The sequence below is a fragment of the Leucopleurus acutus genome (genome assembly GCF_964270905.1).
Source record: "Leucopleurus acutus genome assembly, chromosome: 13".
Classification (NCBI taxonomy): domain Eukaryota; kingdom Metazoa; phylum Chordata; class Mammalia; order Artiodactyla; family Delphinidae; genus Leucopleurus; species Leucopleurus acutus.
Window position 1 is genome coordinate 70,496,717 of NC_139155.1, and position 13,642 is coordinate 70,510,358.

Here is a 13,642-nt window from a genome sequence, read left to right on the forward strand (position 1 = left end):
CTAGGAGGAGGAGGAGTGTGTGTGTGTGTGTGTGTGTGTGTGTGTGTGTGTGTCTGTGTGTGTGTGTGTGTGTGTGTGTGCGCGCGCGCGCGCGCATGCGCAAAGCCAACTGCCATATTCTGTTTCGGATGCTTCCTAAGCAAGCTACCAAAACATGGACTCCCAGCCATTCTCCCAAAGGCATGGCAGCCAGAAAGGTCTTGTTTGAAAACCAGCTGATTTAAAACAATTCTAGAGAGCATGGGAAGGCTCCAGAGAGCACCCCGAAAGCCGCTGGGCCGGCGTGCCTCTCTGAGCCACTGGTTGACACTAGGGAGATGAATTGGCCTCAAAGGCACTTTTCCTTCCACCCCTTCCTCACCCCTTGCCTTCTCTTTACACCTATATTTAGAAAAGAATCTTCCAGATAATCACACACTCACCAGTCCTACTGGGTTGAGGTGAAAGGACTCTGATCAAATACCAGGATGCGGGATTAATGAGATGCTAAGAGTTCCTTTCTGGCCTAAAATTCCTCCTTCTCTCCTCACTGGAGTTCAAATCGTGTGATGTGGATGCCGTTGTGGCTTTAAGCCCCCCGTTCCTGTTCCTCGGCACCTCTATGGTCAAGCATTCACGCCACCATCCAACGTCCGGGCAGAGCTTCAGAGAATAGAAAAGTAGTTTCTTCTCATAGGACCCTCCCTCCCTCCCAAATACTTGACTGCAAGTGTATTCTGAAGGTGTCACCTTTTAGAGTGACAGTGCACTTGAGTCTCCCCTATTTTGAGGGCTCTGGCAGTGCAGCACCCTGGGAGGGAAACAGAGCTCACCCCTGGATTTCTCCCCTGCAACCCAAAGCCTCTTAACACTATGGGCGGTACTGCTCACGCCTGCAAAGTCTACGGATCTATCATCACAGCTTGAGGGTGGCCTTGTTGAACAAGGTGATCGATTCTGGCCCTTGGAGCATAAATTACCTGCTCTTTCATCGTTGAAAGAGTATCATTTTATTCTCTCGATTCCCTTAGCCAGCTTTGCCCCTCATCCACTTCTTCACTGGAACTCTCAGATCTCTCATCTTCTCTGAAAACTTTCCTTTGTCACCTGTCACCTTTATAGAAAGAAAACATTTTCTTAGTTTGCCAGCATCCAGCGAGGCCAGGGTGGTGAAAGAGAATGTTTGTGTAACACCTTTGCTGCCTTCAGAGGGGCCATGGGAGGGAGGGGACGGGGCAGGTTCTTTTAGCAGCTGAGGAAAATGGAAGGGAGAAAACAGACTGGTTTTGGAGTAGTGCTGTTTAAGTCTCTGTGCTAAATTTCAACCCAAGTTAATCCAACAAGAAATACCCTTTTCCAACCTAATCTTGGGACTTAGATTTGTACGAAAAACACCATGGGCATGGATCCTGAAGATGCATGCAAGTCGATGCAGCCGTAGCACGGCATTGCTGATAGGAGAAACAGCCTGTTGCTGTTTTTTTTTTTTCCTTTTCCCTCTACTGCTGTGTTTGCTATTTTACAGGTCCTCCACCTGCCTTCAGGATTGAGGCTGTACCACAAATTTGGCTGCAGCTGCAATACATCCAACCACACCTATTTCGATTTTAAATATAATAAATACAGTGAAGAAAACAGAAAGTCTTCAGTAAAGAGTCTAAAGAAAAGACAGCCGACACTCTGGGCTTTCCATCAAATGCCACATGGTCTCTGGATGAATTTCTCGAGGAGGCTGTAGTTGAGTTTGTATCTGTAAGTTCCCTTGTCACGTGGAGCTCTCTCTAGATGGAAACTTCATACTCTCTGGTTTCCTGTGTGAGAGAGAAGCACAGATCTGTTGACCCCTTGTGTGGCAGAGGGACTCATGAATCGTTCTGGATCTTCACCCTTCTCTGTATCCAAGATATTGGACATAGGACTTTGCAGTGCTCTTTACTCTAAACTTGACTTGCTTTTACCAATGGGTTATGGGAAAGTGGGTCATAAGAGGGGCCTGAAAAGTGCCTGTGTGTTTCTGCTGCTGGCGTCCTGCCCTTCTGCCTTCACCACGAGTAGAGCATGCCTTGATGGCCTTTAGTGCCGGCAAGAAGATGAGAGTCATGGACAGCAGAGCTGAGTCATCAGCCAACCACATATGTGTGAGTGAGCACTGCCAAACCAGGACTACCACCCAGCTGAAACTAGCTGAAAACACTGTCCCATGGACTGATGAGCAAATTAACGCTTGTTACTTTGAGCGACTGAGTTTTGGGATTGTTACTCAGCATTATCATAGTGCTAGGTGACTGATACATACACGAATAAGTCTTAATAAGGTCTAGTTTCTAAAGGGCTATTTTTCATCAGCTTGACCTTCTCTGAGGATTCAGAAACAAGCTATACACAATGTAAAATAACATATGACCTTGTCTTACCAGTGCCATATCTAAAATGACCACAACACGTAGGCAGCAACCAGTTCAATTTCTCCAATACTCGTGGAGTGTGTGTAATATACTCCAGGCCCCCAGGGCAGAGGAGTAGGGAGATATAAGAAGTCATAGGCTCGGCCCCATGTCACTGTCACATGCTTTAATGGAGGTCTACAGTTCCCACTGGGTCAACACAGATATGCAATTCTGTCTGTGCTTCATGGTAGATGCAAGTTTGGGGGGCAGGCTCCAAGGTGGTCTTCATGGTCCCCAACCTCCTGGTATTCACATTCCTTGTATGATCCCTTCCCCTTAACTGTATGCAGAACCTATGATTTGCTTCTAAGCAACAGAATACAGCAAAGGTGCTAGGATGTCACTTCCGTGTTTGTATTTTGTAGGATTGCGACCTATCTCTCTCTCTCTCGCTGACTCTGAAAAAGCAAGCTGCCATGTTGTGAGTTGTTCTATGGAGAGGGACACATACAAAGGAACTGAGGTTGACAGCATGCAAGAAACTGAGCCCCTTAGTCCAACGACCTGCAAGAAACTGGATGCTGTCAACAGTCATGTGAGCTTGGAAGTGGATCCTTCCCCAGTCAAGCCGCAGATGAGACTGCAGCCTTGACTGACACCTTGATTGTAGCCTGTGAGTCCTGGAGCAGAGGACCTACATTAGCCTGGACTCCTGACCTACAGAATCTATGGGGTAATAAATGTGTGTCCTTTAGGCTCCTAAATTTGCAAAAATATTATTACACATCAATTGATAACAGGAGGTCAGAGGAAGCGGGAGTGCTGCAAGGTTAGCACGGACACGGAACAAGTTTATGCCCCCAATATTGGGAGATGATTGTACATCGTCACACAGTGAATTTGAAGGTTGTGGTTTTGCAACCTCATGACCAGCCTTCTTGTTCTTCACACAGGCCTCTGGGCCTTTGCACGTGCTCTCCTGTCTTCCTGGCATCTTTTTCAGCCACCTTATACGACTCAGCTTTCTCAAAGATGAGATGAGATGGCCTTCTCCCACCCCATCACACACTCATAGCACCCTGTCCAATTTCTTTCATGGCCCTTAAAAATTATGGTTGGCCCTTAAAAATTACGGTTTGTTGCAATCAAGATATTCACTGGCATATTTGATTGTTTGAGGTTCAAGGAGAGGCAAGAGAGGCTAACAGAGTTTGCATCCTGGCTGCAGGTTGTGTGTTCTGGCTGTGTGCAATCTTGACCAAATCGTTTTTCCTCTCCCTGAACCTCAATGTCCTCATCAGCCAATCAGAAATAACTAGAGAATCCATCACAAAGAGTTACAAGGATTCAAGGGGATTATGCATTTAAGGCACCTGGCCCATAATATTACTATTACCATTACTACTACTACTATTATCGATATCTGTCTCCTTTGTGAGCTTATAAGCTCATTAATGGAAGGACTGTGTCTATTTGGTTCAACTGTGTCCCTAGTACCAACACAAGGCTGCTGCTCAAATGTGTGGGGACGGTGCACACTGCCATTCAATAAGGAATGTAGTTTAATAAGATGTTGGGAATGCTGCCCACTGCCACCAGGCCACCGCTGGGCTCGGACCCATTTTAGCTGTCTCTCCATGGGTCTCTGGTGCAGCCCCTTCTTTCTGTGGCCATTCTGCTAAGAACAAAGAGTTACAGGCTTGTCATCAATTCCTAGAACGAGCTGAGTTCTCCAGCAGTTACCTCAATAGGGGTCTTGGCGGGGATGAGACAGGAGGACCACTGGCCATGCCTTTCTGCCAGCAGCATCATGAGCAAAAGGAAATTAAACCTCCCGTTTTGATGTCGATGGATTCAGAGCAAAGAGGGAGGCACCAGGGAGAGAAGAGAGACCCACTCACCCCTGTCTCATAAATGGGGTTGTCAAACTCGGTTTCCACGGTGATCTGGCTGTAGGGGTGGGAGTACATCAGGGGCAGGCGGAGGTTGGAGTAATAGCGGCATCTGGAGAAGAGACGGTGAAGGGAAGAGAAGTTACTTTTCCTGGACGAGGAGACACCTTACAGTCCCACAGGGGAATGGTGGGTGCCACTTCCTGAGCATCGGCACCTCAATGGATAACAAGGAGGATGTGTGGAGACGGCCTCTTGTAGGTGAGAATCCGAGTGGGGTGAAAGCTGAAATCATAATCGCTCTCAATTGCTAACCCAGTCGGTGATCCTTAAAACCCCGGACCTCCCCTTACTGGAGCTTAATGTGTTTTCTCCTGTAAGATGATACAAGTCCCTCTTTAATGCAAAGGGCAAGCGCAATAATAATGAGCATTTATTAAGCATATACTGTGTTGCCTCAGAGCAGCCTTCCCTGACCACCTATTTAGATCTGGTCTCTGTTCCCACACCCTGTCTCTTTCCTTTATTGTGTTTATTATAGTGTGTGATAATGTGTGTATTTCTCCTCTCCCCCTTCCAGACTGTGAGCTCCACAGGGACCATTTAAAGTAGGCAAATGCCTGCCTCAGGGCCTTTGCACATGGCTGCTTCTCTGCCTGGAATCCTCCTCTCCCAGATATCTGCATAGTTTACTCATTGTTGCTTTCAAGCTCTTACTCAAATGTGATTTCTCACTGGGGCCTCCTCTACCCCTCCCCCACTTAAAATGCAACCACTGCCTCACCCCAGCTCCCTTTTTCTCTCTTCTAAGTTTTCTTTTTCTCCCTGCATTTTTCACCTTCTAATGTACTACTTACTTTTATATTATACTTTACTTATTGTCTCTCTTCCCCCATTAGAACCTGTGCCCCACATGTCAACGATTTCTTTTTGTTTTGTTCACGACAATGGTCTTAGAGCCCAGAAAATGGCCTGGTACAGAGTCGGTGCTCAATAATTGTGAAATTGAACGAATTAGTGAATATGCTAGCCATAGATGAGTATCTTCCTTCCTTGTTAAAGGCACGTTCTATGCTCCCCAACACCTGGGACAATGACATTAGACTGTCAATACATACATGCTGAATAAGTGAGGGAATGAATGAGTGAATGAAGGAGAGAATGAATCAGTGTGCCTGGCAACAGGAAATGTCTCTCTCCCATTAAGCATTAGCTCTGTGGGGTCAGGAGAGTGTCTTCTGATTTGCTGCTGCATGCTCAGCCCTCTTACCATGAAGGGTTGGCAGGCGCACGATCTAAATATTTCTCAGAGTTGAATTGAATCACACCATCCCTTCAATTACACAAATGCCACTGTCCCCGAGAGTGGAGACCTTGAGGCTCAGGGTCCATGACGAGCCCAGCCCCTCAGCACGCTGGTCGCTGAATGGGCGAGAGCCCCACTCCCACCCGAAGCCCCGTACCTGGTGATGTAAATGTAGGCTCCTCCCAGCAGCAAGGAGATGAGGAGGGCCGGGATGAAGATAGCCAGTGCCACGTTTCCCCCTTCCAGAGACGTCTCGGCTGCCGCTTCTGCTACTAAATGCACAAGCCGGTGAAGGCCCCTGGCTCCCAGGGGAGTATCCGCCCTCCCAGCCCTGCACCCACTCCAAGACCTAATGTCACAGAGCCAGCCACTGGAGAACCATCCCCAGAAGGGAGAAGAGGCAAAGAGTAAAGGAAATGGTGCTGGTTCTTGGCAACAGAGCCCCAGACCTATTCTTGGATGGGGTGGTCATCAGTTGAAATCTGGTTAAAATCCAATTCCAGGGAAGACCTGGAGAAAATCCCCAACGTGCTAACTGGAAAGGCAGATCTGCTTGACAGTCCATGGAGAAGACAGAGTTGTGTCTAGACTGGCAGGTCCCTCCCAGACCTGCTCAATCAGACCCTCCAGCAGAGGGTGCTGAGCAGCTGGGTCAGTGCTCGGTACCTGCACACCTCATGACACCCCAACCGCACACCCCATGACACCCTAACCATGAAGACACATCCTCAGAGGCCCTGGCTGCACACTCTCAGGCAACCCTCTCGGCCTCACCTGGGGCCTCCCGCTACCTCCCAGTGGTTAGAGGAAATCACAAGAACTATGAGGATTATTGTGGAGGTGGAGGCGGGGAAGGGGGCGTTTTCCGAGAAAGGCTTGAAGGCAGACTCCACATCCCTTCTGGACACACTCTGCCGTTCTCCACAGCCACGTCTAACGGAGCTCGGCGTTATGCAAATCTGCAATCCGTTAGCCACCACTCCTTGGGTCTGAAAAATCAGTCTTAATACCCATGATAAATGTGCGAGCCCAGAACATTACGATGGCATCACACCCGCTGAGCAACCCAGGCCTTTGAGATGTTCTCATGGTCCATTGGCCGGTGCAAGACAGCGAAGGAAGGGCCTGCATAGAGCCTAACACCACAAATGCCCTTCTTCTTCTAGCGGAGTGACCGATACATGCTCCCCACAGCCTACACATGTATTTGAGCTCCAGCTCTGTCTGCTTGGATTAAAATGTCATCTGTTGCAGAAGAGAGCAACTAATGACATGTAATTTCCACTGCCCCAGATTCTGAGTGAACAATTTATTGTCAGAAAGATAAGTGGCTCCAAAAATAATTTAAAAAACTGTGCAATTGGTTAAAACTTTTTTTTAAACAAAATATGTTATTTTTTTCCTGACACGACAGCCCAGTGAGTGGTTTTGTACCAAAGTGAACGAAGGTTATACAGAATGCAGAATATTTTACGTGTGGGATGCATTGAAAAGGGAAGATAAAACAAAATCCTGGATCACTTTTAGCATCTGTTCCACATTAATAAATCTCACTTGGTAATTTCTAACAAGAACAGAAAACAAGGGGGATCCAGGGACAGCTATTTTGGGGAAGAAAAAGACGGAGGGGAAAACAGACCACAGAGCATCCCCTGGGGAAGACCTTTCCCTCCCAAACCAGGAGCTTGCTCAGCATGAAAGGTGAGGCATCTCTGGATTTAGCTCCCCCAAATAGCACCACATGGCTGAAAAGTTTTACAAGAGGGTATGTGTTTCTCAGGCACGTGAACTCCCAGATGTTTTTACCTCGTCATCATGAACAGAACGGGCGTCAAATCTCTTTTAGGTCATAGTTAGGACTATAAGTTGCAAATTCAATGATTTTTTTTTTCTTTACAATGTCATTTGTTTTGAAATTATCCTCAGCAGTGTGAAGGCAGCATTTTTGCTTAACTTTCTGTTAGCGCCTCGATAAGGATCTCCAAGGACCTTCCCTTGCTTTCTGCTATTAGCTCGGTTTATGGGACTCTTTTCTTCATGGGACTCACCTTCTAAAGCGTGTTCAAAGCTGTCTTGATTAACTGAAAGAGAAATTGGAGCATTGGTCAATGTCAAGTGAATTCACTCTGTTTGCATGAAGCAGCCCCCCCCCCCCCAATTAGGTGCAAAAGTCCATTCCATGCTTTGCTGTAGTGCTGTGGTTTTGTTTATTTTTTTAAATCTTAGGCTACCGGAATTAGTGGAAATGCCTCATTCCCTTCCTAAGTTCCTGAGAGAAGATGAGACAGATATGAAAGGAAAAGGACAATAATTACTGAATACTCACCATATGTCAGATACTGCGCATCAAGAGCTTTATATATATTTGCTCACTTAACACTCACAACAATCTCATTAGGTAGATACTATTCTCATCCCCATTTAACAGATAAGCAAACAGAGGTTCAGAGAAGCGAAGTGATTTCTCTGACACCACACAGCTCCTAAGTGATGGAGGCAGGATTTAAACTTGCTTGGCTTTCTTGGGCCTTTGCTCTGAACTACATAGTCCTGGTCTCTTCAGTGTTTTTGTGTCGGACCAAGGCTGATGAATGGTGAGGGGCAAGACAATTCCAAATCCGAAATCCTGAGCCCAGCCAGAGGTGAAATCGTTTTCCTGCTTTGAAATATACATTTATATGAACCTTTCTAATTTCACTTTTATTCCATATTGATTTGGAATATAGGATTTGTATTCCATATTTTCATTCCTTCATTGCCATAGACTGGAACTCTCTGCAGTTGGTTTATTCCCCTGGATTCCCTGTACAACTCCTCTGGAAGTTCAGGATGATGGGGGCTGGTGTCTTCACGCTTTGGCATCCAAGTCATCATGATAGCTGAGCACAAAAATATACCCACAGGGACGGGGTTCAGGGATGCAAAACCCCCAGAGTGAAGGGCTTCGATGGAAAGATTGCATGATAAGGTCGTGGGAGGAGCTGGCCCCCAAAGGCCCAGCAATAGCGGTGTCCTACATAATACGGAGATTTCCTAGTTAGAGCTTTGGTCAAAGTGACTCTCTGACTTTCATCGTTATCATGTGATGATAACAAAACCAGCCGACAAAAAAGCTAACTAACTGACTGCAGACATCTCTGGAGCCAGGGCATCAGGAAAATGGAAAGATTAAGGCAGATGCTTCCTACCCAAGACATGAATGGGACCTTGACTGCGTGTCTGGGAGGGCATGAGCTTCCATGAAATCTTAGAAATGGAAGGAAATGTTGAACCTCTGAGTGTGATCAGTGGGCCCCGGGGGCACGTGCTAAGAGGCAGCTTCCTGGGCCCTTTCCTGGACCTGCCAGGGCAGCGTCCTTGGGAACCCAGGGCCCCTGAGTCCCAGGGGGTGGTCCCACACTGGTGCTCTGTCATTTCTCCAACTCCAGACCACAAACGATGGACCCCACTTTTTTGGGGAAGAGGAAGTGATTTATTATTTCACGACAGAGTTGGCAGGGTGCGTCACAGGAGTGGAAGTGGAGAGGAGAGAAAAGGGCAATGGTCTCCCAAGACAATGTCTTTCCTGCTAGACGGTCTGTCGTACCTGAGGGGCCAGCATTGCCTCACCCGGTGGGGTTTCAAGGGCAGGGAATTTATAATTAGCAGAAGTGGGTTCAAATCCTAAATTTGTCTTATACCAGTTGTGTGGTTTGGGGTAAGTCACTTAACCTCTGTGAGCTTCTCTGTCCACATTTGTGAAATGGGTATGACGGCTCACCTATCTCAGAGTATGGTCACGAGGCTTCAATGGGGTGATGCAGGGAAAATCTTTTTTTATAGGTACAATTCACATGACATAAAATTAACCATTTTAATTCAGTGTCCAATTCAGGGGCATTTAGTACGTTCACAATGTTGTGCAAGCATCCCCTCTATCTAGTTCTAAAACGTTTTCATCATCTCAAAAGGAGATTCGGTACCAATTAAGCAGTTACTCTTCCCTCCCCACCAGCCCCTGGGGAGCGCTAATCTGAGTTCCATCCCTACGGATTTACCTACTCTGGACACTTCATTCGAATTGAATCATACAATACGTGACCTTTTGTGTCTGCTTTCTTTTCACCGAGCATAACCTTTTCAAGGTCCATCCATGTTATAGCATTCCTTTTTACGGCTGAACAATATTCCCTTATATGAACATGCCACATTCTGCTTATCCACTCACCAGCTGATGGACATTTGGGTTGTTTCCAACTTTTGTGAATAATGCTGCTACGATCATTTGTACAAGTGTTGGTTTGAATACCTGTTTTCAATTACTTTGTGCCTATACCCAGGAGTAGAAATTCTGGCCAGGAAAGTATATTTAAGCCTTAACGCTGGACTTCATGAACGAGCATTTGGGGATCCGCTGAAGTTACGGGTTCCCAAGTAGAAATGTAAAACTGCATGTTTCAGTTCCCCCGGGGGAGAGAATTCAGAGCTTTCTGCCTGATTCTCAAAAGGGTACTAACACCATAAAAGGTTAAATCCACTTGCCTAAAGCGTTGAACATACTTAGGATATGATTATGAATTTCACACCTCAAAGACACGGATAAATGGATCCAAATCTCACTAGGTGTGCCCTAACTTAATTTCAACGATGAGTGGTTCACTGATTCTAAAATACACTTCCCCGCCTTTTCACCATCTCTGAGATGGGGGGGGGGGGTGTCTTACAATCACTGGGGTATTACAATCGCTGCCACCAGGTGGCGCTCAAGATGCCCGTGCTTGTGCAATCATCAGCCCAGGACCATCAGTACCCGGAGGATAGGTGTGAGCATCTTGGGAGAACGCCTAGAGGCGACAGGGGAACACCCATCACCCTTGGGAACCAAGTGGTTGTGAGAAGGGGGTGCAGGAGGCGGGAAACGTTTCAGCCACGCTGTCCAAGCACGAGTCAAAAGCAGGCTGCCTCTCCTTTATGATAAAAACCTAAGCTCTCTTAGTAAGTAAAAACAAAAATGCTAATAAGCAAGGAGAAGGCACCGTGTCATAGTTTAATTGGAAGCCATGTCCTTCCTCAGCAGTGCAGAAAATAACGGTGGTGTCTTAGATTTAGTGAAACACAGTAGCCTGGCTTTTTAGAGCAAGTTTAGAATCGCTGCAAGTCAGTCTTTACATCTCTGGGTCCCTCATTCCCCGGGACTCCGGGGGTGGGGAGGCGGTGGTTTCTTTACCTTTACAGACGGGCAGTGGCCCATTCCAGTGGGATGGCTGTCCCAGGATGCATCGAATGGTCACTTCGCCCATGAGCTCGAAGCCCTCATAGCACATGAAGGTGAGGGACTCTCCTGGCAGGTAGAGTCGTTTGTACAGGATTTGGTACCCATTTTCAGGTAACCCTGGGTTGTCACATGCCAGGGACTCCTCCGCTGAAATGCAAGCCAAAAGGAGCTCTGATGAGACGATGTAAATCTCTGGGGACTCCTACTCAAAGCCTGTGTGATCTGAGGCCAGTCTCTCCAGCATCATTTCTCTGCATCCCCACCTTGAACTGAACTGTTGCCCACTCCTCAAACTCCCCTTTCCCTCTCCCACCTCTGGGCATGGGTTACACATGGGCACAGTAGGATATACTGAGCTGTGGAATCTGGGTTAAAAATCTGGGTTCTGCTACTTACTAGCTGTGTGACCTCCAGCAAGGGCCACAACCTCTCTGAGCTTCAGTTTCCTCATCAGTAAAATGGCAATAATAGCAGTACCTATCTCACAGGGACTTGGAAGATTAAACAAGATAACGTGCAAATGCTTTAGCACGCCCTTGAAATGTAAGTACTCAGTAAATAATGGACGGTGGTGTCGCTAAATTATGAAATATTCCTCCTGCTTCTCACCTTATACCTCACCTGCCCACACAGCCGGGATAAGTCTTGTTTTTCAATACTCAGTCCTCATATCTCCTCCTTCAGGAAGCCTTCCCTGATGCCCCCTACCCCTAATTGAGTCACTAATCTCTCCGGCTCTTCCTCCACCACAGCATTGCATACACTGTATTGTGTTTAATTATTTACTATCAGTCTCCCTCACTGGAGATGAGCCTGTTCAGGCATGCTGGAAGCTCAGGGCCTGGTATACAGCATGAACACAAATGACCCTAACATATACAGTAGGAGCATCATAAATGACACCTGCTAGCTTAAGACTTATTGGAGAGTTGAACCTGACAGTTTGACCCATTCCAGGTCCAGCGTGTGATCTAGTTCCTTTTCAGCACCTGGATGGACTGGAAAGCCAGCAAAAACTGCTGTGCACACAAGACTACACATCCCGAAACATTAAAAAGTCTTACTATTAAAAAACTTAAATTGGGTAAAATCTACATAATATAAAATTTACCATCTTAACCATTTTAAGTATACAGTTCAGTAGTGTCAAATACATTCCCATTGCTGTACAATCAGCCTCCAGAACTCTTTATCTTCCCAAATGGAAACTCTGTCCCCATTAAACACTAACTTCCCATCTCCCCTCCCAACCAACCCTTGGCAACCACCATTCCACTTTCTGTCTCTATGACTTTGACTACTCTAGGGACCACATATAAGTGGAATCATCCAGTATTTGTCTTTTTGCGACTGGCTTATTACACTGAGCATAATATCCTCAAGGGTCATCCATGTTGTAGCTTGTGTTCGAATTTCCTTCCTTTTTAAGGCTGAATCATATTCCACTGTATGGCTGGACAAACATTTTGTTTATTCATCCATCTGTCAATGGACACTTGAATGGCTTCCCCTTTCGGCTATAGTGAATAAAGCTGCTATGAACATGGGTGTGCAAATACCTCTTTGAGACCCTGCCTTCAATTCTGTGGGTAGATACCCAGAAGTGGGATTTCTGGACCATACAGTAATCCTACATGTAACTTTCTGAGGAACCACCATCCCGTCTTCTACAGTGGCAGCACCATTTTACATTCCCACAAACAGAGAACAAGGGGTTTTCTATGCCAAATCCTAAAACATTTTGCTCCTTCTGGATCTTGCTTTGCTGTACAAGTACCCAAGTCTTTACATATCACAGCTGCACCTGCCATACATGTTTCAGAGAAACAAGCTTCTGTCCACAGCTTCCAATACTCAGTTGATTAGTGAAACACGGAAGAGATGACATGCTGCCTCTTTTACCTGAAGGATTCCTATAATATCTGAGTGATTTTTACAATTTACTAGTGTAATCCCCCAGCTTGCCATCATCCTGACTCTGCAGGCCCTCGGTTTAGAACGTGGAGCAGGTGGGTCTTTTATTATTTCACACCTGGTGATTCCACTGCACTTGGAGAAGAGGCAGGGTCTCCAGATTGGGCTATTAGGGCTTTGTCCATCTGCTTCCTGCCTCCCTCTCAAATGGTTCCTTAGTTTACATCAAACTAGTCACATTCTGCCAGACGGGTTACTCTGTTTCACCCTTTTGTGCTTTGCCTATGCTGTTCCCTCTGTCTGAGATGCCCTTCCCCTTCCTATCTAAAGGAGAGTGACATAAATACACTACCATGTGTAAAATAGCTAGCTAGTGGGAACCTGCTGTACAGCCCAGGGAGCTCAGCTTGGTGCTCAGTGATGACCTAGAGGGGTGGGATTGGGAGGGGTGGGAGGGAGGTCCAAGCGGGAGGGGATATGCGTATACATGTAGCTGATTCGCTTCATTGTACAGCAGAAACTGGCACAACGTTATAAAGCAATTGTACTCCAATAAAAAAAATAAAGGAGAGTGCAGTGGAAAGGCTAAAACAGCCCTTAATAATCTTCACCTGCTGGTATTAACACTCTTTGCAGCTCTTTGTAGCAGGACCTGTGACTCACTTCCAACCAATAAAGTATCAATACAGCAAAGACAAAGGGCTGTCACTTCCATGAGGATGTTATATAAGACTGTAGTTCTGTCTTGCTAGCAGACTCTCCACTGTCTTTGGAGTAGGAGCTCCAAAGCTTGGAAGTGGATCCTTCCCCCGATTGAGCCTTCAGATGAGACTCCAGCCCCAGGTCTCTCTTATGAGAGATCCTGAACCAAAGGACCCAGTTAAGCTGTTCCCAGACTCCAGACCCATAG

The 13,642-nt window shown here is 46.6% G+C and overlaps 1 protein-coding gene across 1 annotated transcript in view; it reads right to left on the reverse strand.

Moving 5' to 3' along the window:
- Positions 1-1,760: 1,760 nt before the first annotated feature.
- SEZ6L (seizure related 6 homolog like) overlaps positions 1,761-13,642 on the reverse strand; it is a gene marked incomplete at both ends in the record, with an annotated part of 199,018 nt that continues 187,136 nt past the window's right edge. The window contains 5 exons of the mRNA XM_082853340.1: positions 1,761-1,790; positions 4,268-4,370; positions 5,722-5,836; positions 7,613-7,645; positions 10,771-10,965. Of these exons, the coding sequence (XP_082709466.1) occupies positions 1,761-1,790; positions 4,268-4,370; positions 5,722-5,836; positions 7,613-7,645; positions 10,771-10,965 (476 nt within the window). The remainder of the gene's footprint in view (positions 1,791-4,267; positions 4,371-5,721; positions 5,837-7,612; positions 7,646-10,770; positions 10,966-13,642) is intronic.